Source organism: Pholis gunnellus (assembly GCF_910591455.1).
Source record: "Pholis gunnellus genome assembly, chromosome: 11".
NCBI classification, from domain to species: domain Eukaryota; kingdom Metazoa; phylum Chordata; class Actinopteri; order Perciformes; family Pholidae; genus Pholis; species Pholis gunnellus.
The window spans coordinates 1,002,501-1,029,774 of record NC_136538.1 but is presented as its reverse complement, the minus strand read 5'-3'; the positions used below and the strand labels follow the sequence as shown (position 1 = coordinate 1,029,774).

General features: G+C 38.6%; 1 protein-coding gene across 1 annotated transcript; it reads right to left on the bottom strand.

Moving 5' to 3' along the window:
* Window positions 1-4,487: 4,487 nt before the first annotated feature.
* slc18a2 (solute carrier family 18 member 2) lies at window positions 4,488-26,901 on the bottom strand (the record flags this gene model as incomplete). The annotated part of the gene is made up of 15 exons (XM_079169293.1): window positions 4,488-4,595; window positions 7,271-7,404; window positions 9,548-9,667; window positions 9,754-9,817; window positions 10,119-10,170; window positions 11,302-11,380; window positions 13,532-13,627; window positions 15,720-15,780; window positions 17,102-17,145; window positions 17,315-17,404; window positions 17,900-17,992; window positions 19,348-19,431; window positions 19,533-19,591; window positions 23,450-23,786; window positions 26,769-26,901. The coding sequence occupies 15 exons, from the start codon at window positions 26,899-26,901 to the stop codon at window positions 4,488-4,490; spliced, it is 1,554 nt and encodes a 517-aa protein (XP_079025419.1).
* Window positions 26,902-27,274: the final 373 nt, after the last annotated feature.

Here is a 27,274-nt window from a genome sequence, read left to right as displayed (position 1 = left end):
CTGCTGCCATCTGAAAAAGTGATACAGAAGTATCAGCTGCGGTACCACCAGACTAAAGAGCAGCTTCTTCCCTCAGGCTGTGACACTCCTCAACTCATCCTCATCATCCACACCACAACGTAAAGAAATGACTCTCAGCAATACATGTTAAACATGTTCCTAGATTGCACAGAGACTCCTTCTTATATGTAACTATTATATTCTGTTATTTTGTTAATGTTGGATTTGTGCATTTGCACACAACGTTTTACTCTAACCTGATTGCCACTATAAAACTAAGTTTTCTATTTGTAGTCTAACTTACAGTGTACTTTACATATTATTTCTGTGTGCCTCGTCTGCCCAGCGTCAGCTTCCCAGCCTTGGTTGCCTTCATCTCTGGCTCACCTCAGAACTCCCTTCAGCCCTGCTCTCACCACCAGCCCAAACACCAAATAAAACCACCTCCTACTCGCTCTCTTCCTGCTGTCTGTGTCTGCACTTGGGTTCACTGGCCTAGCCTGAACATCGACTACAACTACAATACACTCTGCAGTCGTGTATTGTATAAAGACAGTTGGTATTGAATAAAGAGAGTTGGACTTAAAACCGTGTGGCTATTTTAATACAAATCAATGCAGAAGCTCCATCTGATAAGATTGTTGTAAAATAATAAGCTGCAAATAATACTTACTTACAATAACAATATATCAGATGTCAGGTGTGACTTTGCACCCCTTCCAGGTTTCAACTTCTCTGAACTACCTGCTAGTCTCTTCTCGCTGGTTTGACCGCTAATCGTGACGGGTTTTCTCAAGAATGAATGGCTCGCTGCTTTCTACCTCAGTTCCACTAAGTGTCCAAGGAAGCCACTGAAGTGAAGCAGAGTGCACAATACAGAGACCCTGGAACTGGATGATCTCAATGAAATGCAGTCTTTGTAAACATTATAAACACATCCTGTACTTTGTCAAAAAAGAAAAGGGTCTACTGTTAACAGCCATCTATGTATTTATCTCTGTATTGGCATCGTTTGTAAAAAAAAAATATATATATAAGCGTGCATGCAGAAGGACAGAAGTGTATTATGCTTCAGAAGAAAACCACCATTAGTGATGTCACAGAGCATGTTTTTCTTTTGACAGCTGATCAACATACCTGCAAGGACATCAGTGATTAACGTGTGGCCCAGAATCTGAACAGATACCAGTGCATCGGCAGTTTTCTTCCCAATGGCCACAGCCGCATTTAAAACTACAAATGCAAAATGAAGGCAAATGATATCTGTGCAAATCATTTGCTTCAAGTTCAGTTTTGGTGAACTTTGACTCTTAAGCTTCTTTGACCAATTAGCCAACAGTCTTGACGGTGCTGACCAATGAGGGAATGGAGAGCTGGAGAGTCCAAAACAGAAAGGCGATCATATTTACTGTGATGCACCAGCTACCTTTATAACCCTGCTCTTCTGGAGAATGAATTTCTTCTTAACGAGACCTGCTTTACAGACAGCTACGAGACACAAGTTATCTTATTAATTAATTAATACATTTTAAGATAATGCTGTGTTGGATGCATGTCTGTCTAGGAAGTGGTACATTATTTAAAAACATGCATAACTAGCAATGAGAGGCCTACAGCAAAGATCGAGTAACTGTGGAAGTTTGCAGTTTATTAAATTAGCCAGACTATATTAGGTGTGATAATGCTAGGTCCATGCTGTAATGCTAAATTGTGAAAGCATGAATATGGTGTGAAACTTACTTTTCAAGGACACTGGGCATATGGCTTCTATCTATTTCTTAATTCAAATAATGGCTTGTCAAAAATAGCTGTGAGTGTGGCTAGTGTGAACAATTACAGGCTGGGTTTTTTCTTTTTCAACAGAAATACCTTTACTAATACTTTTACCAGTTAATTACTCTTTCAATTTTTTTTCCACATCAATTTAAAACTATTGTCAATTAACTTTACACTTCACATCGTTCACATGAAAAGTAAAAGGAAGGCTGGATGGCTTTGAACGTGAAAACTGCAGAATGTTTCATTCTCTTAATATCAATTCAGAAAATGTCAAAATGTAATCAATGAGAATAAAATCAATGAGTGAATATCACAACTAGTTCTCACTCTGAACTCTTCAAATACCGCCACTCGGTCAGCGGCCCTCAGCGTCTGTTACCAACACACGAGACACTCTTTACCAGGGATCACGTACTCGGTTTAGATGTCCATATTTGTTCAACGAATAACCACAAGTTTTGAAATGAATGTGCACTTCAAGCTATGCATTGATAAACTTGCGTATCATAGAACATCTAGTTCATTGATTAAAGATTTGCGCATTAAGCAAAAAAAAGCTGAAAAAAACAGCAGAGACAGATAACAGTGCATGCTAGCAGTGTTAGCATGCACTGTTATGATGTAATAAATAATAATAAATAATAATGTAATAATATAATAAAGGTCAGAGAATAGCCAGCTTCAGAACGTTGACATTCTAATTTTTTTTAAGAATTTACAGAAACAATAATCCACTTCCCACCTCGTCTCTCCGTCTCATCTCTGGAACTGTCTGTCTACGGTACACAATTCTAAATGGATTGAAAAAGATAGAATTAATCATTTCAAAAATGTTTTTTATAAAACAACTGTTGGCTCTACAGCTTTTCACACACAAAGCGAGGTGCAGTCTAACAGCAATCGAGCGGAACCATACCTTGTATAACCATAATAATAAAAAAAAATCTGATTTTTACCATTTTATGTGTAGACAGACATTTAAATTTGCATTCGAAAACCTCAATTGAAGGATTAAAAGGTCAAAAGAAAAGATGGTACAGCCCAAATTATAAAGAAATCGCCGAGAAATTGGGGGCTGACCTGCAAAGTGCAGACGAGGTAAATTTATTACAGCTCTTACCGGAGTTATGTTACCGTCACGGATTTCTTTTTCTTTTTTGAGAGTACTCAAAACTACTTCAAATGCCCGTCCCTGAGATGTCACAGGCTTTCAATGGACTTCAATGTAAAGCTATCTGAATCATTATTAGAGGAACCGAGGACTTTCCCTCAGGAGGACACTTTTCGTGTCCTGTGTGGAAACTAAGGTAACGTTGACTTATTTTACTGTGGATTTGTTAGGTAACTTATGTACTTTACTAATGCCAGTTACGTTACAAACAGTTATTTTACATTACAAACGTACTTATTTAACACAAACTCGATCTTTTCCTGAACCTAACCAAGATATTTGTTGCGGAAATAAACCTAAAAACTAAGTAAACCTATGTTGGAAGTTTATTTTGTAAAGAGATTTCATACAACAAGCATAAACTATGTCTTCTGTTAACACAAGTTTATTTCAAAAAGACACCATGCATGTGACGAGCAGAAACGGACACGCCATCTTTGCGTCCCGTCCATAACTGACGCTACAAGGTTCCCTAGAGCGTCAGTTTGAAATGTAGGGCCACTGATCACGCATCGGTATTTGACGAGTTGGGAATGAGAATGTTTTGCATAAAAACTGTATTTCTGTTAAAAAGAGACACTCTTGCAGACACAGTGCAGCATACTGGTGAGTATAACATGACTCTGTTGTTGCTGACTGGATATAGGCTTATGAATATCAAGACAACACAAGTTAATTAAAAGGTTTGAATTTGTTTAAACTGGAAAACAGGAAATTAGACATAAAGCCTGTTCTAGGCCTGGTTCTCCCTACCACTGAGGTAAATAAAGGCCACTATTTGAGAATTTACAGTATTAATGATTTATTAAATAACAACATTACGGACAGCAACTTCAAATGATCTTTTTAACCGAAGTTGCCATAATGCAAGGTTCTGTTCATAGGAGGACATCATGGATCTATGTTGTGTTTAGGAAAACATTCCTCATCCTTTTCTCAAGCAGCTCAAATTTGTTGACTTCCACACGCAGTTCAGCCAGAACAGGTGGGCGGGGAAAGTCCTAAGTATGTACTTTTGTAGCTGCATCAATGCAAACGAGGACCAGAGATCAGACCAACCGGTCTACCCGGACTTCAAACAAAAAACACTTTCTTGACATACCACACAATTACCCAATATAATACCGACTTGTACAAGGTCTGTTAATAAATATTCTACACACGAACAGTAAATAAAAAGGAGACTTTAAATAGCGGACACATAAATTAAGAAAGATTTGTATCCAAAATAAACCAGCAAAGCGTACTTGTTGCTCAGCACCCTTCTACCTAAAAAGTGCTTTTTGACACATCTCTCTACTGAATAAGGCTGTCGGCTAAAAAAATATCTCTCACACAATGCGCTTGCAACCACAGATCAAGAACAACTTTGGTTTGCTCCAGTAAAACTTCTAAAAGGACAAAGAACAGTGAAGACAGAATGCGGGACATTCACATGGAAATAGCTTGACTGTTTTGTTTTAAATTACTGTTTTTTTCTTGTGTTCCTTTTTTGTACAACAAAATAGATCCTCTGAAGGGTTAACCTGGTGTCCTGTTAATCATAATCGTCATATTCTGGATCCATGTTCTCACCCTGGTAGTACGTTCCCTGTGTGGAGTAGGACCGTGTCTTCATTGAACAGTTGGTGTCCATCAAAATAGCCTGAAAAGACAATTGTAGCAAAGTATTGTTTCTTCCACGTGCCAAAGTTCGTTAAAAAACAAAATACATTTTGTTACTTAGTAAAACACAGACCCCCCCTCTTTTTTTCTCTTCAATTTATGTTCCTTATTTGAGGAGGTTCTGGGTTTTAGGTTGAGTGATCTAGATACTGCTATAACCCTTTTATGTGCGACAAGGTTCAAGGTAGTTTGAAGTTATGTTTGAGCCCCCATGTGGAAAACTCTTCACTTTGGCAACTTCTAGTGGTAAAATCAAACAGACACTGTAGCTTACAGCCAGTAGAGGATTCATTGTCTGAGGGAACAATGCTATTACAGGACACTTAAAATGAAAGTACATTTCTTGCACTCTAAGCACCCATTTTATCCATCATAGAAGGGTTTTTTTCGAACATGGGGGATGGGATTACCACAACCAGTGAAGACAACAATTCATGCCATTGTCCAATGAATAAGCTAAATGAAACACACAGGGCTCTATTTATGTGGAATGAGGTGCAGTTAGTGGGTGTGTGAGCAGCTCGGACACCCACTAACTGAGTTCCCTGTCTTGCTCTGCCCGTCACAAGTTTCTGACCACGAGAAATGCTAAAGAGAAATGTTGGTGATGGTAAATGGACCGTACTTGTATTTCGCTTTTCTAGTCTTCCGACCACTCAAAGCACTTTAACACTACATGTCATCATTCACCCATCCACACGCATTCAGTCAACTGTGTGACTTGTTTCCACTATAAAATCACTGCATCACATCCAACACGTCTAATGATTTACCCCACAAACTGGTCAAATAACAAGTTATAACCGATCAGTGTGATGTGTTTAAGGGTTTGTTAGTTATTGTGGTTATTTTGGCACAGCTTGGTACTGCTAGGGTCACCAATAGATCGCAGTTTGTCGATGAGTATCATTCCATGTAATGGCTGTATTATGACAAATTGCGTACTGAATTCCAAGATGGAGCCAGATTCAGTCCTATGAACGCCATTGCTGTAAAATTATTATTAGCTGCAAAATGAGAAATGCTAGTAAGAATCAGATTAGCAATATGGCCAAATCAGCTGTATTTTATTCTTTGCAATTTTGTCAACTGGCTGCAGAATGAAGGCTATTTATTAAATAAAACAGACAAGTACAATATGAACAAAGGAGCTTTACATGCTGCACTTTGCACTGTTGCCTGCAAGAAAATAGAGCCCACAGATTGAAATTGTCTAATTTCTCGACTAAAATATATGCCATCAGCCATTTTAAGATGAATAAACATGTACAGATTCTACACATAGGGGCTTTATGCATAGCATGTTTTCTTTGACATCTGACCAAGTGGCACACAACAAATCTTGGCCCTGCCTTTTATAATTATACATGTTGTAAATTGTTTTTGACTATTTCGTTAAATACAATTTTGATGCCCAATTCACTTAATAAGGTCAGAATCTGTCGGAATGGAATTGAGTAAAAAGAGGCAAATACTGATGGAGGTAAATAGCAGTGAATATGAATATGAGGTGGTGAATACAAGCAGAAAGTAATGGCAGAGAGAGGTGATGAATGATAGCAGATGCTGCATGGAGATGAACAAACGGGTAGGAAGGCAGAGGGATGGAGCTGCAGCATGAGGGGTTCAGTCACAAGCATGCAGGATGGAGATTTGCAATCAGCCAACTGGTGTTGGTCCCAATACTGGGAAGGATATTCAGTTGTTCGCCAATCTCTAAAGAATGTAAACATGAGAGAGTCTGTGTTTCTGGAAAGCCCTAAATAGAAACGTCAAAATGCATTCATACATATCAGACAAATTGGCCATTACTTTATAACAGCATTGTTATGAGATACACAGGTAAACCTTCATTTACTCACTTCATTTGACTTTATAGAAGATATTTAAGAAATAACTAATTTCCCAAATAATCCAATTGAAGGTTTTTCAGAATTGTTCAATATCGTCATTATTGTCTAGTGATGGGGTTGGTAAATGTAATTGTAATTTGCCTATTGGGCTTTGAAAAAACAAGCACTTTTTTTCATGATTGAAAAAGTTGATATATTTTCACTCTAAAAACAGTTTTTCCTTTGTTCCTTTTCTGTTTTCTCTTTAAATGTGCGTTGGGTTGTGAGGAGCCTGGAACAGTGTCTCTTCATTTGTTTCGTGACTTTTAGCCACTATGCAGTTATGAAATAATAATGCAATATCTAGCAACACAGCTTATATAATAAACTATTAATAAAAGATTGGACATTCAGTGTCCATGTCCTACGTCAGACTTTAGCAACAAAAAAAACCTGACACAGATGTCAGTTTTAATTTGGCACGTTAAAACGTTGCCATTTGATGTGTGAATGAGTATCTAATAGGTAACAAGGACACGTACTGTCTTCCAGCGCAGGATATGCCATTTACTGTATGCAGAATCACTTCGATTTTATTATGCACCTGTTTGAGGTTTGGCTATAGAACTGCATGTCAGAGCAACGTCGTTGAGACTTAAAAGGCAATGAAAGAATAAATAGTCTCGGGAGTTGTACAACTTGTTATCTATCCAAAAACTACCAATGCATCCAAACTAGAAAATTCTCATAATGATGTTTGTTGACCTAGCGTCAATATTGTTTTGTGTTTATGTAGGATTTGAGTGAGTGTTTTGGATCTTACAATTTTCTCTTCTTGTCCCGGTGGATTCCTGAGAAAGAGGCAGAGAGGAGCAAAGCTAATATCCACGATCCCAATTATGGTCATCAGCCAGGGGAAGCCAATACTCTCAGCTATGGCTCCTCCGATAGATGGACCTACGTGAGTCGGGGACAGATCACACACTAGTTTAGTTTGCTTTATTTGGCTGAGGGCAGCACTTTTTCACCCCGACCAGTCAAATACTGCAGCGTGGTCAGTGCTCATAAGCTTCAAACTACGTCCCCTTTGTACCATTAGTTTTGCATGCGTCAGTGATGGCGTGTCAATATGCGTTCATGCCCTACATGCATTGTTTCTTTTTAAAATAAACTTCCGTCTTCAAAGGAAGTTAGGTTTAGGTAACAAAACCACTTAGTTAGGTTTAGGAAAAGAGTGCGCTGACACAACTCGCGTGACTACCGAGTAACTGACGAGTCACGTGACTAGCGACTCACGTTACAGCTAACGTGACATGTCAACTTTTACTTTCACACAAGACACAAACAGTTGTCTCCTGAATGAAAGTCCTCCACCAAGGAGCACTGACCAGGCTGCGTTACGTGATGCATTGGGAGTGAGAACGAGATGGAACTTTGAGTTGAAACTCTGTACGGACATATTTGTAACATCAGGTTCATTTAGCATACATGGTATAGAGGTAGTAACCTCGTCATATTTTGGGTACCTATAAAAATAGTGTGATGTCATGAAATGCCAGTAATAACATGGTAATAATGCGGTAATAGGTTAATCTGCTCATAATAAAAGGTTATATATCAGGATTAACAAAAATGGCATGATTCCATTTTTAGCAGCAATATGGACGTGGGGTAATATTTTGTTAAACAACTGATTAATAGTGGGGTAATAATACAAAATCGAAATTATTACTGGGGAAAAAATACTTCCCCCTCATCAGCCGAGTCAAGTACCACAACCGTGGGTAAGAAAAAAATGCAGAAAAAATATATCTGTTCTCACTTCCAATGCCTCAAATACCATCGTTTTGTCAGTGCAGTCAATAGCTCGTGGTCAGTCAACCATGCTCTTTTCCTAAACCTAAATGAAGTTCTGTTCCACAGTACACAACTTTGAGAACTACCCTTGACAAAATTCCTCTATTAGGAACACCCTGCAATGTCATTAACGCAGAAATATTTATTGAATGTCTGTTTTTAAATCAGAAATGTCTTAATGTTTTTATACATGTTTTACCTTGTTGCTGCCTAATTTCGTTGTATCTTTTTACGAAGACAGTAAACATCCTTATCATTATCACTTCCTCCATCCGTTGCCCTTGCAGCTCGGATCCCTGTTGCTGCTACTGTGGAAAAATATACTACTGAAATAAAATAATGAATATATATAGAAAATTGATAAATTGGTAGTTTCCTTGCCCCTCAATTAATAGTTGTATTGGATATCAATAGCAACATCACTAACTGCAATACAGAGCAAAATGCCGGCTGCAGCACAAGCGCTTACTCAACTGTTAGTTAGGTTAGTTTCTAGCCACAGCAGCCAACATAAACAGACAACTAATGCAGACATTTGTTGTAATAGTGAAGTTACATAGAGCCGTATTCATTATTGGTTTTGCTAGCTTAGACCTATGCTAGCGCTCCAGCGCGGCGCAATGACTGATGGGTTGTCAACACGTGTCGAAGTAAAGAGCCGTTATTCAGTTTTTTCCTAGATGGTTCAGTTTCCTGTGAATGGAGCATTTGTGCTTCCTATGGTTTAGAATCTTATTTAACATGGCTGGATACCGTTTGCAATCCACTTCGCAGGGTATTACTGAGCGTCCTAAGTGGTTTTATTGCCCAAATCTAACCTCCTGTGAAGACGCACGTTTATTTTGAAAAGTCACTATGCATATAACGTATAGCATATATATCCAAAACTGATGCAAGAGGGGGATGTAAAGCATCATAAGGTGAAGCTTAGGAGCTCTAACCGTATATGATGCATCGGGATGAGAACGTGTTCCAAAAAACATATGGTATGTTAGTTTAAATTGAATAACTATAAAATCAGGGCTGGACAATGCTTTTCTTCTTATTAACCTGGAAACATATGGTTATTGTAATACCGATAACGTCCCACAATGACACCAGAATTTCATTTGGACAAACAAGATGATCCAAAGATTTCCAGTAATTGGACTCTCTGGGTCTGTTTTCAAATTCACTTTGGAGGCGTCATAACCTGTAGATCAGTATTCAATCATGTTGCTAAGGCTTTTAGGTTCCTACTTACCTAAAGCAAATCCCATGCAGAAAGCCACATCAGCAATGGCATACACACTTCCATAAACAGACACATGTCGCAGGTCCACCAGGTAGCCCATGATAGGCATCATAGAGGAGTCCACCATGCCTTTAACACACCACAAACAATAAAAGTCTCACACACTCAGAGCAGGACATATTTCTTTAGCGTAGTATTACATTTAGCAGACCTACCAATAGCAAAACCAACACCAAAGTTTGGAACAATCAGACCGTAGATGTCTTTGGCAAGTGGAACCTAGAACACAGAGACAAATATATTCTTTTGTATTACATGTAAGAGTAAACAACTAACTCTTCCATTAGAGAAGAGATGCTGGATGCTTGATGTTAGCGTTATAATCATTGTTAACTCAGACTCCCATTGGCAGTATGATATTTGGAAATTAATGAGTTAGAAAATCTTGATGATTCGGACATTCTAGTTTTCAGTTATTTTCCGCTCCATTTAAACTTTTTAGTAACCCACCAGTGCTGAAATATCCCATAGGTGATATGTGAACTCACACTTATGCTGCAGTTGTCTGCCTCATACTTACACATATCACACTGATTCCAACCACGGTTATTCCAATGAGAGCACAAAGCCATCTGTAAGAAAGAGAGGACAAGGTCAGTGTTATCTCATCAACACCAATAGTCTCCGTTTGAAGCTAGACAGGGATCCTCCGTTTCTCCCTCTCATCAGTCTAAACCTGAACGTTAATCTCCTCAGCTTGCTTTTGTCCCGTCTTACTTTGTATCATTTCTTGGGTCGTATATGTGTTCATGTACTTGTCTGCATTTGTTTTGTACGCACTTTCCTACACAATAAAAAAGACAGGGATGTGAGTTTGTTTTACATGCATATCTAAATAGTATTATATTTAACCTCAGTTATGTTTTGCACACCAACTCGTAAAAATTATAGATATTGCTGAGAATGAACAGTTTAGGCAACATATCTCTATAAGCAATGTGTATTTATTATTGTGGCCAGTAGTTTTTATTGGTAGTAGGATAGTAGGATAGGGGATGAGGTGTTCATTTAATTGGAAATCACAATTATGACTTGCCCGAAAATAATCATTCCAAACATTCCCCCTTTTCTTTCAGGTAATAAAGCCAAAATTATACTTCAAATGCTGTGATTTCTTATATGGAAACACATATGGTGCTTTTTGTAGAAGAAACAAAAGCAGTGCACTTAGTCCGTTGTTTGTGGTGAAGCATTACGAAGAAAACCTCACAATTTCCTACATTTTGTGATGTAGTCCCTAATGTAACTCCAGAGGGCTGTGGGGAAAAGGCGTATTTGCAACATTAGGTAGTATTAAGTATTAAGTGTGTTACAATTAGGTGGTTGAAACCTGACCCTCCATCATACAACATTTGCAAAAACTTTATGGAACAAATCATATATCCATAAAGGATCCAAAAACCCACATTTATAAAGTATAATAAACAAACTGCTATTAAGGAAATGTAGTTATTAATTATATTTCATAGTCTTTGAAACTATTCACATACAATCCATTCATACATTCTCACTTTCTCATACGCACATAACTCCCCTTATGTATGCATCTAACCTGTATTATCAAGGTCTCAATAAAGCCAGCCTCACAAACACAAAAAACCCTGAAAACTCATTTAGAGGAGCGGAAACAGATATCACATCCAGAGAGAGGGAGAGGAAGAGAGAGGAGACAGAGCACAGATAAGGATTATTTCTCTCCCTACCTCCCCATCTTGTGCGCCAACGTGCCGAAGATGTAGGTTCCAATAAGGTAGGAGATGGACGCTGGTAAGAAAGCGACGCCTGGGCCACACACACACACACACACACACACACACACACACACACACACACACACACACACACACACACACACACACACACACACACACACACACACACACACACACACACACACACACACACACATAAGAGAGATGAAGGTGTGGGCAGGCTCTCCAAGATAAGCAGATCTCTATCAGTGCCTCATCACTGAGCTGCTGTACATCTTCCATTGTCTGTAATGAAGACTTGTGCTTTCCACCTGCCAGCACATGGCAACCTAATATCCTGTCCCCCCCCTCATGCTTTTTTATCTGACCTAGACTTCATATACAACCAACTGGAACAAACCAATAACAGTAGAGACTGAAGGGAGCCTCTGTATAGAATATATCTAGCAGGATAAACAGTGACACTTTTGCACTGCGTCAAGTCTCCAAGTAAAAAAATGAATGTATGAGACAGGTGAGCGCAAGAGATCTATTGACCTTGACTTGGGATATAAAGGGGCAGGCAGAGAACAGTTTGATGATTTCCTAAACCTGACTGTAAGCCCTTTGTGGACAGAGCCATAGATGACATTACTTTTCAATGTCACATGCCAGTTGAGGATTACGGACTGTCACGTGGGACGATGGAAGGTGCTTCAAATATTTTGATTATTCACACTGCTCAGACTTCCCTTGAACGCTTATGTCTTGGTGGCAGAAAGAAGTCTCTGGACAACATTTGAACCAAAGATTCAGGGCCCTGTTTCTTTGTACAGGGATATCTGAACTGAATAATTAACCTGATTGAGCAATAGGACTGACCTAAGTCAGGGCAATGACAGTGAGCAACCAATCATGAGGAAGTATTGCAAGGTGAAGAAGTCAGGTAGACAAAGGGCCATGCTTTTCCTGCTATGCTGCTGATTGTTCGCCTGAAAACCCCACTGGACAAGAGGAAGCCAAGCCAACATTTGTGTCTACGGGACAGATGCTGCAGTTGACAGCGGAGACTGGAGCCCTGGCCCAGGCTAGTGAATTACTGCATTTTTTCTGAACTAGTGTTGGCTAGCTGGGAGTTCCAGGGTAATGTTAATCAGTGGCAGTCAGGTCAGTGGAATCTTCGATGGTGGATCTTGCCTCTTGGTATCATGGACGCGGCAAGTAACCAGTGTTAGGAGGGCAGAGACAGTGGACCACGACGGTGGTGAATACTATGGGACTGGACTCTCTACAGACATTGTGGCCTGGGACTCTTTTAAAAGCTTGTAATGCCTGGCTTTAAAATAACTTAGGTTCCTCCAGTATTTTATCCTTGTTAATTGTCCAACTCTACTTTTTAAGGTATTTATTCCTGGTTTATTGTTTTATTGCTGACCATTCAGAAGAAACATGATTTGCTGTTTTTTCACTGCTCAAATCTTTGGGGTACGAAACACTGCTCTCCCTTGTTGAACCAAAATTCAAATCTAGCCATTGAGTTAAGCTTTCAGAGTTCCTCTACAAACCTAAGTGACGTTGTCAGTCAACAACTAGTAGTAACTGTGCCAGGGAGAAAAAAAATCCCTTACAATGAAATTGACAATGCAATTTAATTGTATGTGAAGTTTTAGCCAATTTACTACAAATCAACTATACATAAATGTTTTTTACAAAGCATGTAGTTTTTTTTGTCGACCGTTTCAATGGAATTGCATGGACCCATGCTAGGCAACAACATGGGTCCATGCAATACCCAGGTTGATTTTAAAATGAATGCAAGTCAGTGGTTGTCTAAAAGGGATGGAAACACATTAGACATTCTCAAGCACTATGTTTTGGAAAATGGTTGGCAGTGATGTAAAGTATGAAGGTTAAACAATGCAAAACACTTATACGGTCCTTTCATTTTCAGTTTTTGTTGGCACCGCCATGGAGGTATTAATCAAATGATATGTTTCAGCATTGAGGTCGTAGTGAACAGTATAACACTTGTGCAACACCCCCTGTAACTATGATCTCATTAACAATAAGTATAATACAAGTATAATTGAATTGAACTTACACATTTCGAACAATGTAGACAAAAACTAATCAGTTTGTGTGGGTCCCTTTATATGTGTGCATTTTTAAGGACTGACAGTTTGGTGAACATTTAGGTGCTTTACATATACTGCATAATGTGTATTTTCTAAATGAGTAATACCTAGCTGCCATTTCCTGGCACACATGGTCTCCATCATCCAGATTGGCAGCGTTGGCTCCAGCATGGCAATGGCCATATTTCCAAAACAAATAGCACCTGGAGAGAAAGATTAAGAATAAGTGGACGCAGTGTCAATTATGGTCTGTTTTTGTTCTTTGGTCCTTATTTGTTACCTCTCCAACCTGCACTCTTTGTTATGGTGTTATCACAGTAATTGATGTGGCGGGAAAAGCTAACTTGCACACAAGTGCAATTTTCCTGCCATATACATTAGCTTACCTGTGAGGACCTTACAGTGACCACATTTATTTGCCAATTCATAGCCATAGCCGGAAAATAAACCTAAAATCTTTGTATTCTGTCCCTCTGGTGATCTAAGACTTTAAGATGGTATGTGCTGCAGGTCATGGATGTAAACCACTGCAGGGAGACATATTTATTTTGTTGACCTGTGAAATAAATACGTTTGTTGTCACGTCTGTTATCATTTGTGTGATAAAACAAGATGGCACATACATTTAACCTCAAGGAAGTTTTTCTCTGAACTTCTCTCTGTGCTGCATTGTCAAGTTCTTTCCCAATACAGAAAGCAGACAGGATCAGATCATGGGTGGATGAGTCTAATCTTTCAAGAGACCCCTTGATAAAAACTTGAGACCCCCTGAAATCACAAAATCTTAAAAGAAATCTCGTCACTTGCAATTGTCACTAAATGTCTTTTGAAATCTTAGTCTACTATGTCAAGCAGTATTCAGCGTCTTGGTGTTTGGAGCTATGCTAACCTGAGGACGCCATAGCACGGCAGGACACTACGGTGCTTTTGAAAACTTTTGGAGAAACCCGAGTGGATCTACAGATCAACGAACACGTTCGCAGGGAAACGGAGCTCCACAACCGCCCCGTCCGCCCGCGGCGGTGGGATCCCGGCCCCGCTGCGAACCGGCCGCCGCAGACCAGCGAAATACAACTGGGGAGGCTTGACTGTCACTGGCGTCCATGAATCGAGAAGGACTTCTTACTGAAACTGAAACGATGTACTGGGATTAAACTCTTTGTCAACAAAGAAAGGAGGATGGACTTTGTCTTTAAGTGAACAGCATTCATTAAGTGACAAACTGCGTTTGTTTTTTGACACCTGCAGTAACGTTACTACTGTTCATTTGTCTATCGTGTCGTTTTTATGAATAATATTTGAATGGCTCGTGTTCTCGTGTGGTGCAATGCGTGGATCCCCTGCAGGTTTGCTAGATTGATTTGTCATGCTTTGTAGTCATATGAATATATGTGACTGGTTCTTATGACTTTGTTGTTGTCATTGTGTTAATTACATTGATTTGACTATGCATTGTCCGTTAATGACGCAGCGTCACGTCAGGCACGGATTCATGTATCTACACCGTAGCTGTTCAACTTTAGTAGGACAGCACAGAAGGCCCAGGTATAAAATGCAGGGCCCGCCACTGCTAAAACTTCTATTATGGCGTGCAACATATCACAAAACTCACAGTTCGGATTGTTTCGCGGTTTTGGGTCAATGCACACTAGTGTAATAGTTATTCTATAAAAATGTAAACAAAATGCACATGTAAAAAATATGTCTCACAAATATCTGCACATACAAATATGTCTTGTTTTAAATAAATGTAATAGAAATCCAGAAATATATGTATTTAAAAGGATTTGAAATTACATATTTGGATGTTGTTACATTTATATAAAAACTGTTGAACCTACATTTACAAACTGCCGGTCATATGTCAACTTCACTGCCCTCCACTTCGGTGCCACTTGCCTTCCACTGTCAGTAATCGCAAGTTGGCTAACGTTAGCATAGCTATATGTTTGCCAGCTAATGGTCTTTCCTTCAACATCATGGATGTAACCTTCAATCCACTCTATAACTTCTCAATATATACACAAACAAAGCAGTGTTTACAGCGTTTTTTTAAAGAAAGATGATAGATGACCCTCTTTAACATGCAGCCCTCACTTCACAACACCAACAACCAACAAATAAATGGTTGACTTTGTGTTTGACTGACATGTCCAATTGACAAAAAACAAGATCCTGGTCAATTTCTCTCCCTGCTCTTTGCCCAGCACCATTATAAAAGACAATATCCGCCTGATGCTTCTCCTAAGTAAGGTGATATAGGGTTCCTCACATCTTCTGTGCTTATTTTCTTACCAGCTGCGATTATAATGTATGGATCCTTCATTAGTGTCAACAGCGGGGTCCCCTTCTGACTCTGTGAAGGACAAAGGCACAAAAACACCATTTTATTTGAGATAAATTAAAGCTTATGCCGTAGCTCTAAACCAAACCCACTTGTACAAGACTTAAGATAAGGTTACAAATCTCAGCAGAATCTGCTATTGACCAAGCAGATTAAAATCATTTTAATACTTCTTTTATATGTTACGTATTTTGCCAATACACTCCCAGTGAAATACAACCTTTGAGAACAAATCTAGGAATCGGTTGGCATAGCCTTGACTGAATTCACTAATTGAGAGTATTTGTATGATTATTGTAATGTAATATTGCCATTGGAGGCACAAACCATCCAATGACAATATTATTATTTTCCAGTGTGAGTTACCAAACAGATATGGACACTGGCTGACAGTACTACCTTTAGGCCTTTTTTCAAAAGATTTGAATGAATAATTGAAACAATAAATGATATAACAGCATCAAAATTCAATTTCAGTCAGTATTCCAATCCTCTGTAACATTTCTAAAATCTAAAAAAATCTAAATCTAAAAATAATGTAACATATGAACAGAGAATCGGATTTCCTGCTAAATACAAGCAGAACAGGTGAGCCCAAAGCTGATCTCAGACTACAGGTGTTCTGAAATCCTAACCGATTTTGAAATTGGGTTGCATCACACATGAGAAGAATCTTTACAGATGTGCTTCTCTCTAATCTCAAACATGCACACACTACAAGATTTGGAAATAATGGCCCATCACAAACTACTTCATTATTAAGATTCTCGTGCCAGAGGGAGCTATGCATCAGATCACATGATCTCTCACACGTGATCTCATGGGGAAGCAGATGAAAACAAAACAGAAACTGAGCTGTCGCAACACAAGTTGCTGTAGAAATGCTTTGCAGTAGGAAAAAAAAGAAAAACAAAAGGCAAAACAAGTCTAGTTGAGAAATTATTGAGACACACAAGTTTTGTATTCTTCTGCAAGAAGTGGAGGTGAGATTTTAACTGTTGGATTTAATATCGGTCAACAGTAGCATGCTAGTTAATTCAGATTTGGTGTGCTTATACAATCAATTTTAACTTTTGATTAAAATGAATTGCATAATTGAAGGTTGGATCCTGACTGTTAAATTGTCCCTGAGTTAATGTCAGACACTGTAAAGTATCATGTTAAAGGTTTTTTATACAGTAAGTGCAAGCCATGGATCTTGTTGCATGTCATCCACCTTCTCTGTTTCTCTCCACACTTCCTGTAGTTCATAAAATGTTCTGTAGCTGTAAAGGTTATCTTAATGAAGTAAAATAAAGTTCAGGAAATGAATTATCAAGGCAAACAAACTCACCTCTGGTTCCACCTTGGTGGGCTGAAGAACAATGAGCTGCAGAGCTGTGAAGACACAGTGAATCAACATAATTGAAAGCCTTTGATATCTACAAGATATCTAAAGATAGTATTTCAAAAATATATGAAATTATATTCAACAATTACAATTGTGTTGCCATTCCTGCTACAGTGACTATTCTTGGTCTGGATGTAAGAAACAGTGCAACTGTACCTCCATCAAACAAAGCCAGGAACGCCAGAATAAGGAAAGGTGCGGTCTTCCCAACAAACTCGTACATCACACTGCCGAATGGGGGTCCAACTGTGGAGGACACACTGGATGGTCAGTTGTGGAAAGATCACCTTTATAATCACTGCTTAACTGCAGATTTCCTCCTACACGACACATTGCAAGGGTTTCAGGGCAAGGGTTTTGAAAAACTTGCGAGTTGACTCAAAATTAGATATTTGCATGGAACGCAATCTAAAACAATGTAATACAGTACACATCTTCATTTGTGTACCAAAAATGTGGGTTTAATAAATTTGTTCTATTAAGCCCCAAACATTTTACTAGCTTAGACAGATCTACAATGTGTAATCTTTTGAGTAAAGATTACAAGCATCTGCATTGTAAATGGACTTGCATTTATATAGCACCTTTCTAGTCTTCTGACCACTCAAAGCGCTGTACACTACATAACAACATTCACCCATTCATACACTGATGGCAGGGGCTGCCATACAACAAGATGTAAACTACTGCTTTACCTTTCTGAGCCACAGCCACCCTATGTATATGCATATGTATACATACCTAGCACTCCCAATGCCAGACCTCCCAGGGCGATCCCGATAGCATGGCCTCTCTCCTCATCATCTGTGTACACACTCGCCAGCATTCCCATCCCTGAAACAAACAGATGAACAGGTCCTGCATTACAAAACACTTTTTGGTGTGTTTTTAGTGATTTTGTGTGTAACAGACATGTAATTTAACACCACATGATACAGGGCAGCAAATCCTACAAGAGTTTGAATATTTGGTGTTTACATGTGTGCTGAGGTAGCTCATTTAATGATGACGATGACTTCATCATTTCTAACTAAGTAGATTAAATTCACTTTGAAAGGAGCTTTCACTTAACCATCGGTTAACCGTCGGAAAAAGCTGTTTGATGGCAAGATATCTAGCGTACACTTTAACTGATATTGAATTTTTTAGGTGTCTTTTGCTGCTCCCCCCCGTCCACAGCAGCACATTGCTTTGCTCCAGTTTCGGTACTCCGGTCTGTTAAACTCTTCAACAATATGGAGGTCGACTCTAGATTGTAACATCATTGCAAGACCTCAATACACATACTATACTGGCATAATATAAGGAGCTTTACAATACCTTTCATTCTGGTCCTTTCTAATTACATTTACTGTAGATGATAGCAATTACTACTTTTTGTTGCTACAATTTATGTTGTGGAAGTTTTGTTTTTGTGATGCTCATGGCCAGGAGATAGAAAACCGATCCTGTAAATTTCCCTTTCACAGTAATGTTTTATAAGGGAATGGCTTTTAAAGATTCATTTTGTTTCAAACTCATTGCTTTTACACAGACTTTTACACTCAATGTACAGTAACTATTTTCTGTACACTAACGATGTCCCGCACAGATGAACTTCTTTCGCTGATAGCTGATTAAATACTTCCAGGTTGTGAAAATGTGTGTCATTTATGTTATCAGCCTCTTTGATTCCTGACCAAGCAAGAGGCCTCTACACCATTTGTTTCTGTGAGATTTCAGTAGGTTTGCTAGTATAAAGAGCGACAAAGTCTGTGTACATTCTTAAGTAACGCCACGCTCATACATTTCCTAACAAACTTATTTGAACCCAAACCATGATCTTTTCCTAAACTTAACCATTAGTTTTGTTTTGTTTGTTGTTGAATTCACAATGTTCAGTTTCACGTTGACAACATGGTAGGTGCAGTTTGGCCAGTCTGAAGCATTAGAATGGTCGTGATAATCACTTCTATCTATTGAATTGGCTGTTAACATAAATAGGCCTCTTTTATACCGTTGCAGCATCAAAGAAAGCGACTTTCCTCTCTCCTGCAAACATTACACTCTTTCACCATAAGACTCATTCATAAGTCTTCACCTCGCCTTGCAAAATGATGGCAACAAACAACCTATAATCCAGCATTAATTTGAATTAAGGCTGCATTGGATTAGAGTATCACACAAGAATAGAGAGAAGGAGGCCTCACCAGCCACAGATGAGCAGGAGGAGCCCACACCTTGCATCGATCTGGCCAGAAACAGCAGTGTGTAGCTCGATGAGAAGGCGAACACTTCACAACAGCAAGAACAACAGAAATACAGACAAGCGACATCAGGCATTATGCTAGCATTCTGACTTTCTGATAATTACGACATGTTGGTTGGAACTTACTGATAGTAGATACGAACATGATACAGAAGCCAGCGAATATGGGAAGTTGATATCCTATTCTAAAAGGGACAAAAAGAAAAAAGAGACTACATTTGTACAGTAAGCAGTAATTAATTTGAGATGTCTCGGGAAGGCAAGGCAAGTTTATTTGTATAGCACATTTCAACAACAAGGTAATTCAAGGTAAAAGTAATTCAAAGTGCTTCACATAAAACCATTAAAAGCATCAAAACATGAGGCAAGAGAAAAGGAGATTTAAAAACAGTTAGGAACATTGATTGAAACATTAAAAACAGTCATTAAAACACTAAAAAACTAAAAATAGAGTAAGAGTTGCAGTGCAGTGTAAGAAATAAAATACAGTAGTTAAATGCAGGAAATTGATTAATATCCTTGAATATAGTTTAATTAAAAGCAGCAGCAAACAGAAAAGTCTTGAATCTTGATTTAAAGGAGCTGAGGGTCTCAGCAGACCTGCAGCTTTCTGGGACTTTGTTCCAGATATGTGGAGCAGAACACCTGAACGCTGCTTCTCCATGTTTAGTTCTGAGTCTGGGAACAGGAAGTAGACCGGTCCCAGACGTCCGAAGGGGTCGGGATGGTTCATAAGGTAGCAGCAGATCAGAAATGTATTTTGGCCCTAAACCATTCAGTGCTTTATAAACCAACAGCAGGGTTTTAAAGTCAACTCTTTGTTGGACAGGAAGCCAGTGCAAAGACCTCAGACCTGGAGTGATGTGATCCACTTTCTTGGAGGACTCGAGCTGCAGCGTTCTGAATCAGCTGCAGCTTTCTGATTGACTTTTTACAGAGACCTGTAAACACACCGTTACAGTAGTCCAGTCTACTGAAGATAAATGCATGGACACGTTTTTCCTCTAATCCTTGATATATTCTTCAGGTGATAGTAGGATGATTTTGTAATTGTCTTGATATGGCTGTTCAGGTTGAGGTCTGAATCCATAACTACACCTAGATTTCTGGCGTCGTTTGTGGTTTCTACACAAATATACATTAAATGAATGGCTTCAATCAAAGCTGAAATTCTTTCTTTTCAGCTTATTGTCCCTTTCTAAAGTAGTGACGCCTACAAATGTCAATGATTGAAGTTTTGGAGGACTGCTGATTATTTAAATGAAAAGTGCTTCAGCCTGTGAGGGCTGATATTGCTGTACACCAAGTATACATAAGGTCAGTAACACCACCATGTAGTAATATCAAATCATTAACTGCCAAAATGGTCAAAATAAACTCCATAGCAAATTAGTGTCAAGTAATGCCATGAGCACAAAGCACATTTAGAAATGTACATGACACATTCTTGCCAGTTACAATTGTTAGCCTGCCATTTTAACCGGAGGAGGATGACAACATCTTCTTTCATTAAAATGCTAAAAGCTGCCATGCACATCAGAGCGGTTGTATTCCCCCATAGATACCTGACATGCTTGACATGCTTGAGTTGCCTTGTATTGTCCTCTGTCAGGAGAAGGTGACTAAGAACCGCTAATGTTCCTCGCCTCAATTACAGCATATCTGAGTGCTCATCTGAGACACTAAATATTGCTTTTAAGGTGTGTGCCAGTAATGTTGGAGCATCTAGGTTTCTCCATCTCCCCTAAACATTTACATCTGTAAACTGGCTCTGTGCTGAGAATGTAGGGGCTTAACCTGCAGAAAAAAGAAAAAAAAGGAACAAGTATAACTAAGAATATATAAATATAGATATATACTTAAATAAATACACAATAATGGTTCCTCCTTGGCTCTAACTAGTTAGTTGTACCCGTTGGACCCGTATATGTCTTATAGGTCCAAAAGAATCAGCTTTGTACAGTATATTGATTGAACAAAATAAGACATTTGAACCTACAGTACCGCTCTATGATGGCAGCAAGTCGAGTCAATTTGAATTACAGATCACAACAAAAGTTATCTTATGACACTTTTCGTATAGTGCAGGTATAGGCCACACTCTTTAGCAGTCTCCAAGCTGCTGGCTGCATTGCTAAAAGCTGCAGACCGGAAGTTCATTAACTCAGCATTATTATTATTATTATTATTATTATTATTATTATCATTTTTGGCCATTTGATGGCAACAAACCAAGCTGTAAATGCAACTTCTGACATATTAGTATAAGGTTGTTACGACAAACCTGTTAGCAACCAATAAGCTAAGTCCAGTGATGAGTGTCATAGGGACCTAAATGATAAACTGAGTCTAAGGATATGAGAGAGGAAGCAGCAGCATGTCTGTAGACTACATCACCATAATCTAAGACTAATAGCAAGGGAAGCTCTGTTTTGGTACAACAATCTGTGTTTTTGCTGCAGTTTGGTGATGAGATTTTCAATATGATGTTTAAATGTAAATGAGTCATCAAGCCAAATACCTAGATATTTGTTCTCTGTGACTTTCTCAATATTGCCACCATTCAGTGTGGATAGGTGTAGTTTGATAAAATCAATAATTCATACTCTAAAAAAAAAGCACATTTGTTTTTCCTGCATTTAGTACCAGGTTAAGGATGACAAGTTAAGATGTAGGTTCTCAACAGCAAGTTGTGCTATTAATCTAAATAATGATATAATATAAAAAAGATAAGTCTAATATATGGCAATTTAACAATATAATAATACCATTAATAATGATTCATAAAATACAATGTATATTTAACTATTAATGCACACTTAATCCTAACATCCATGAACAATCATGCACCTTACTACCATAGCAATATCCCCCTGCCTTGTACTAATGGCGTATGTGGAGGCCTATGGCCCTTGGAATCAATCCTGTCCGTCCTCACTCTGCCACCTTTTCATCAAGAAAAGTTAAAGTAAAGTAAAAACTCTGATTGGACAGTTGCCATCCCATCAGCTGTGTTGGTTGAAATTTGATTACCTTATCCAGCTATCCATACATGAAAAGTGCACATGCAATCACACATAATCAGGAATTCCGCTGTATTAGGTTTAGTTGGGTTGGATCTGTTGTGGCTGACACGACATTACACCCTCAGAAACAACTTGACATTAAACAGATATGTTTACCATAAGCAGAACAGGATTTTCTGCCCTAGAACCTGAAAGGGGACTATGTTACTGCTCTTCGATATGTGTTGTATGTTGAATAACACCATAAATATTATTCGGTCTTGACCTCTGGACAGCTTTCCAAACTTGAGGGGAATTTGTAACCACATATTGGCCCTGGGCTAGCAGCTTAATAAATAATTGATATATAATAATAATACAATAATTTCCTTTTTTTCCCTTTTCTCATACATTTCTTGCATTATGTCAAACAATACACCACCTGGTTTGTATCAAATGCCACATAAGACATGGATTAAATTGAGCTAAACACTAGAGTTGCATACAGTAGTGTAGATATATCGTATACAGTATGTTACAATTGACAATTTCTGAAGTAGCCAGTAGGAGGGGATGACTTACGAGTCAGTGTATAATTCAGTAACAACAATAAACTAAATCTAGTCCTATGTTCAAAACAAACCAGAAAGTCAGATTATTTCCAAGGTAAATGCAACTGGCTTTTCAAGCTATCTCAATTCAATGCAAATGGTTTCACTCTGTTTTTGATCATGTTTTTTGTGACTTAATGACGTAAAAAGCATAAACAATACTGACTACTAAATTGTATGCTAGAGTAAATGGCATCTTGTGGTTTAAGATCAAAAATCATAATCATGGATACCATCTGTTCATTATGTGACAACTACGTGAGTTTAGATTGCTTCTACTCATTCTGTGACATACATTTCCAAGCTGCTATAACAAAGGCAACAACAATGTTCCAGGTTGCGAAAAACCCTAAAGCAGTTTCCCGTCGGTTGAAAATGCTAAATAAAGCATCAACACAGAGAGAGACATAAAGACACAAAAACCTACCTGTTTGTGAGTGGCCCTATGAAGGGGTTGGTAATCAGCTGTACGGTGGCCTTGGAGGCGAAAAGCATTCCCACCTTGACATTCTCATCAAGCAGCTTGCTGGTAGACTGGGGGCACTCTGAGGAGTTGTGTGGTAGCTCTGTAGCAGCGGGAGGCGTAGGGACCATGTCAGTAGCCCTAGCTGTGGTGTTGGAGCCCGAAGACCTTACAGTGTTGTCGTATAAGGACACAATGTTGTGGAAGGCTGCTGGAGCACCCTGCTGCGACAGGGTGTTGTTCTTCAACATCACGTCTGGTGACTCATCCAGGTTGTACAGGTAGCTGGGTATGATGGGAACTAGCGGGCATAAAGAGGCGAGAGGAAATTGATGCAATGAAATTGTACACAATCACTGACTGATGCTCACTAGCATGATGCTAATCCAGATGCCACTGCAAAACATGTCAGCAGAGAACAAGAAAGGTTCTTCGAGGGTGAATCACAAGGACTATCCTAAAAAAAGAAAGAAACCTCAGTGAAGCCATGATTTGTTTACTTTTTTTAAAATTTAAACAACAGAAAAAAATAAAGTTAAACCCAACATTTCTCACTGAGCCCTTGTGGTATTTATTCATGCCACCACTCAATACAATGGAAGTGAATGGAATTAAATTGTGGTGCTCAAACTAAATATTTACATTGAAATGAAACAAAACCAACGTGCTTTTCCAGAAACAATCAACCTTGGTGTTCAAAGTAATCATAGGAACTGTTGACAGTGAGGTCTATGGGTTATCCAAAGTAACTCGTTCATTGCTGATTTTTATTTTGTCACAAATCTTTGACTGCCACAAAAGATTCCATTCACCTTTACTGTTCTGGGTGTTGGGAGAAGTTTCATGAATTCATGCTGAATTTTGGAGAAATATGTAAAGAACAATGCAGATTACCTGTAGATTATTTCATTTTGATGGAAAGGTGTAGCTATTAAAAACATGCAGCTTTAATTAAGCCTTAGATGGTGCCATTAGGGCTGAACATTTAGTGTATCAGCCTAGATCATTTATATATATATATATATATATATATATATATATATATATATATATATACACACACACAATATTTTTGGGGCATTTTTTAGCGAATTGTATGGCTTTATTGGGGAATTTTAAGCAGAGTGGTGTCAGAAATTAATAGTAGGAAGAAGCTGGGAGCAACATGCAACAACATGTTGTCTTTTGGCTTTTCCTGTTCAGCACCCAAAACCCCAAGAACACCTTTCAGTAAATATTTGATGTGCTATTGTCCTCAACTGACAAACCTAACAATCACCACTGAGTGTACACTGAGCTCAAACAAGTCCTTAAAATACGACTATGGGCCAATGGTTACTAATGCATGTTAAACCTTGAGATTATAAAGTAATAGCCAGACTGTTGGCATTGGCAGTACAAGTAAAGCTACAAACTAATCATCAACCAAACCCTGGCATTTAAATAAAGATGAGTGGACTTTTTATGTAGGAGGGAGTGGTATAGCACTAGGCGAATGTTAAAGCTGCTTGGGACAGAAAATACAAAGGAAGACTCAAACAACTAACTTTTTTTTTTAACAAAAATGTGACAATTTATGAAACTACTATAGATGTTGATGTCCAAAAAAGTATTAGTCTATGTTCTCGAAACTGGTTCTTTTTCCTGACGACAGACATTAAGAGTATAACACTAATGACACACCCTTTCAGTAAATATTTGATGCGCTATTCTCCTCAACTGACAAATACTTTCAATCACCACTGAGCATATACATTGAGCTCAAACAAGTCCTTTAAATACAGCATGTTAAACCTTGACAATATAAAGTAATAGCCAGACTGTTGGCATTGGCAGTATAAGTAAAGCTACAAACTAATCGTCAACACAGTACAAAAAATGATTAACATGGAAAACCATAAATCATTTTTACATGTTGTGTTTAAAAGAAAGAAAGAATAAACTGTTAAATAATTAATTCATACTTATATATTGAATTTAAAATATGGTAGAGGACTATACATGGCATGTCATCATTACAATCTCCAAATAAAATAAATGATTGTGATACTGGACATAATATGATCCCTGTTTTTGAATACTGCAGGGATAGTTGGGTAAGACTCTAATGGCCGCACTGTACGAACAGATGTAATTTATCTGTCTTCTGGTTATTTTCAATGATTAAATTCAATCAATAATTATTCAAGTGCCACGGTCTGCTTCATACCAGTGATGTGCTTCATTTTGGCTTTAATTCAGGATCTTGTCTCTATAATAATTCTCCAAATAGATGAAAATGGTTCCATCTATGAGGAAAAGATCTGTTTTGCCAATACCTGCAAACATCTGGAGTTCTATGCATAACGGAGAAGTGCAGTGAATAGTGCCTTGTTATATGTTATCCAGCAAAGACTTATCTTATTGTCAAGCAGATGTAATACAACTTGTCAAAATGTGAGAGCCTGTAAGAAAACAACAGTGCACTGTTGTTGCTGGTCTATGCCATTAACTAAACCGAGCCCATTCATTTTCACCTTCAAATCATTTCCCCAACAATAATGATGTAAAACTATGTTTTAATGGCATAATCAGCGGAAATGATGGCGTGCTTTCAGGGGTAAATTACGAATTAATAGGTAGGCAAGGCTGCTGATTGTGTGTGCGCGGCTGATTGCGTTACATACTGAAATGATGGGGGTGGTGATTGATGATACTTTACATACAAGAATAGGTTTTGAAAAAATAACAGCCTGACCATCGATACGCACTGTCATTTATCATAATAGTCTGCTATTGTTACTTTATCAGGCGGATGCACAATTCGCTCAAAGAGATTGTATTGGCATACTGAAGGATATTCCCTCTCTGGAGCGTCACATGGAGAGGTTTTTAATATTTGAGCTGAGCTCAAATCCGATCTAGTAGCTTTCAATGTCAAGCAGGTGTTGTTAGATCTTAAAACTGAATCTAATAAATAAATAAAAAAATAATGTTCCAGTTTGGTGACCTGCCACTTGCACTATATTTTAGGCATATACTATTGACCAGATTATACGTTGACAGTTTACTAAATGTGTCACACGCGGGTTTTGAGTTCGGTGCGTGGACTGTAGCACTGATAACGATTAACGTTGGTCCACGGAACGCGCTGATCTGTGCGGCAACACGATGCGCTATAATCGAAAGTCAACTGGGCACATTTGGACAGACTCGGTAAACTGCACTACCTGTTGCGCAAAAAAAATAAAACTTTGCAGAGATGTAGAGATGTAGGAGGTGAAAAAAACAGCAGTGTACCTACCGACTACAGTCAGCAGCATGTTGTCCAAGAGCAGAGCGACGAAAACAATGAAGAGACTCAGTTTCCTCGACTGTCTCTCCTCTCTGAGCCATTTGATCAAATTAAGCTGCCGAAGCGCATCTAATCTCCCCATGGTGTTAGTCCCGAAAACAGCAAGACAATAGAACGGATCACAAGTCCTCCTGGAGAGACACAAGTGGCAGTGATGGGTCAGTAACTTAAACAAATCAGTGGATAAGTGAAATATCGAACACACTGCTGCATGTGTGAAACAGTGAGAAATCTTACCTCGGATGCACGAGGGCCAACAGCAGCAGCACGAGCAGAGCTGGGAGGAGGAGATGCTGTCTTTCTACTGACTGGACCCGCTGCTGACGTCAGTCAAGCTTTATTTGTAGGTCCCTGTCAGACCCGCATTCAAACCAGTACTACATTAGATCAGAACACAACGATGCTGCCGAACCAATAGACAGGATAACAGATACACAGTGCCTATGATGATGCAA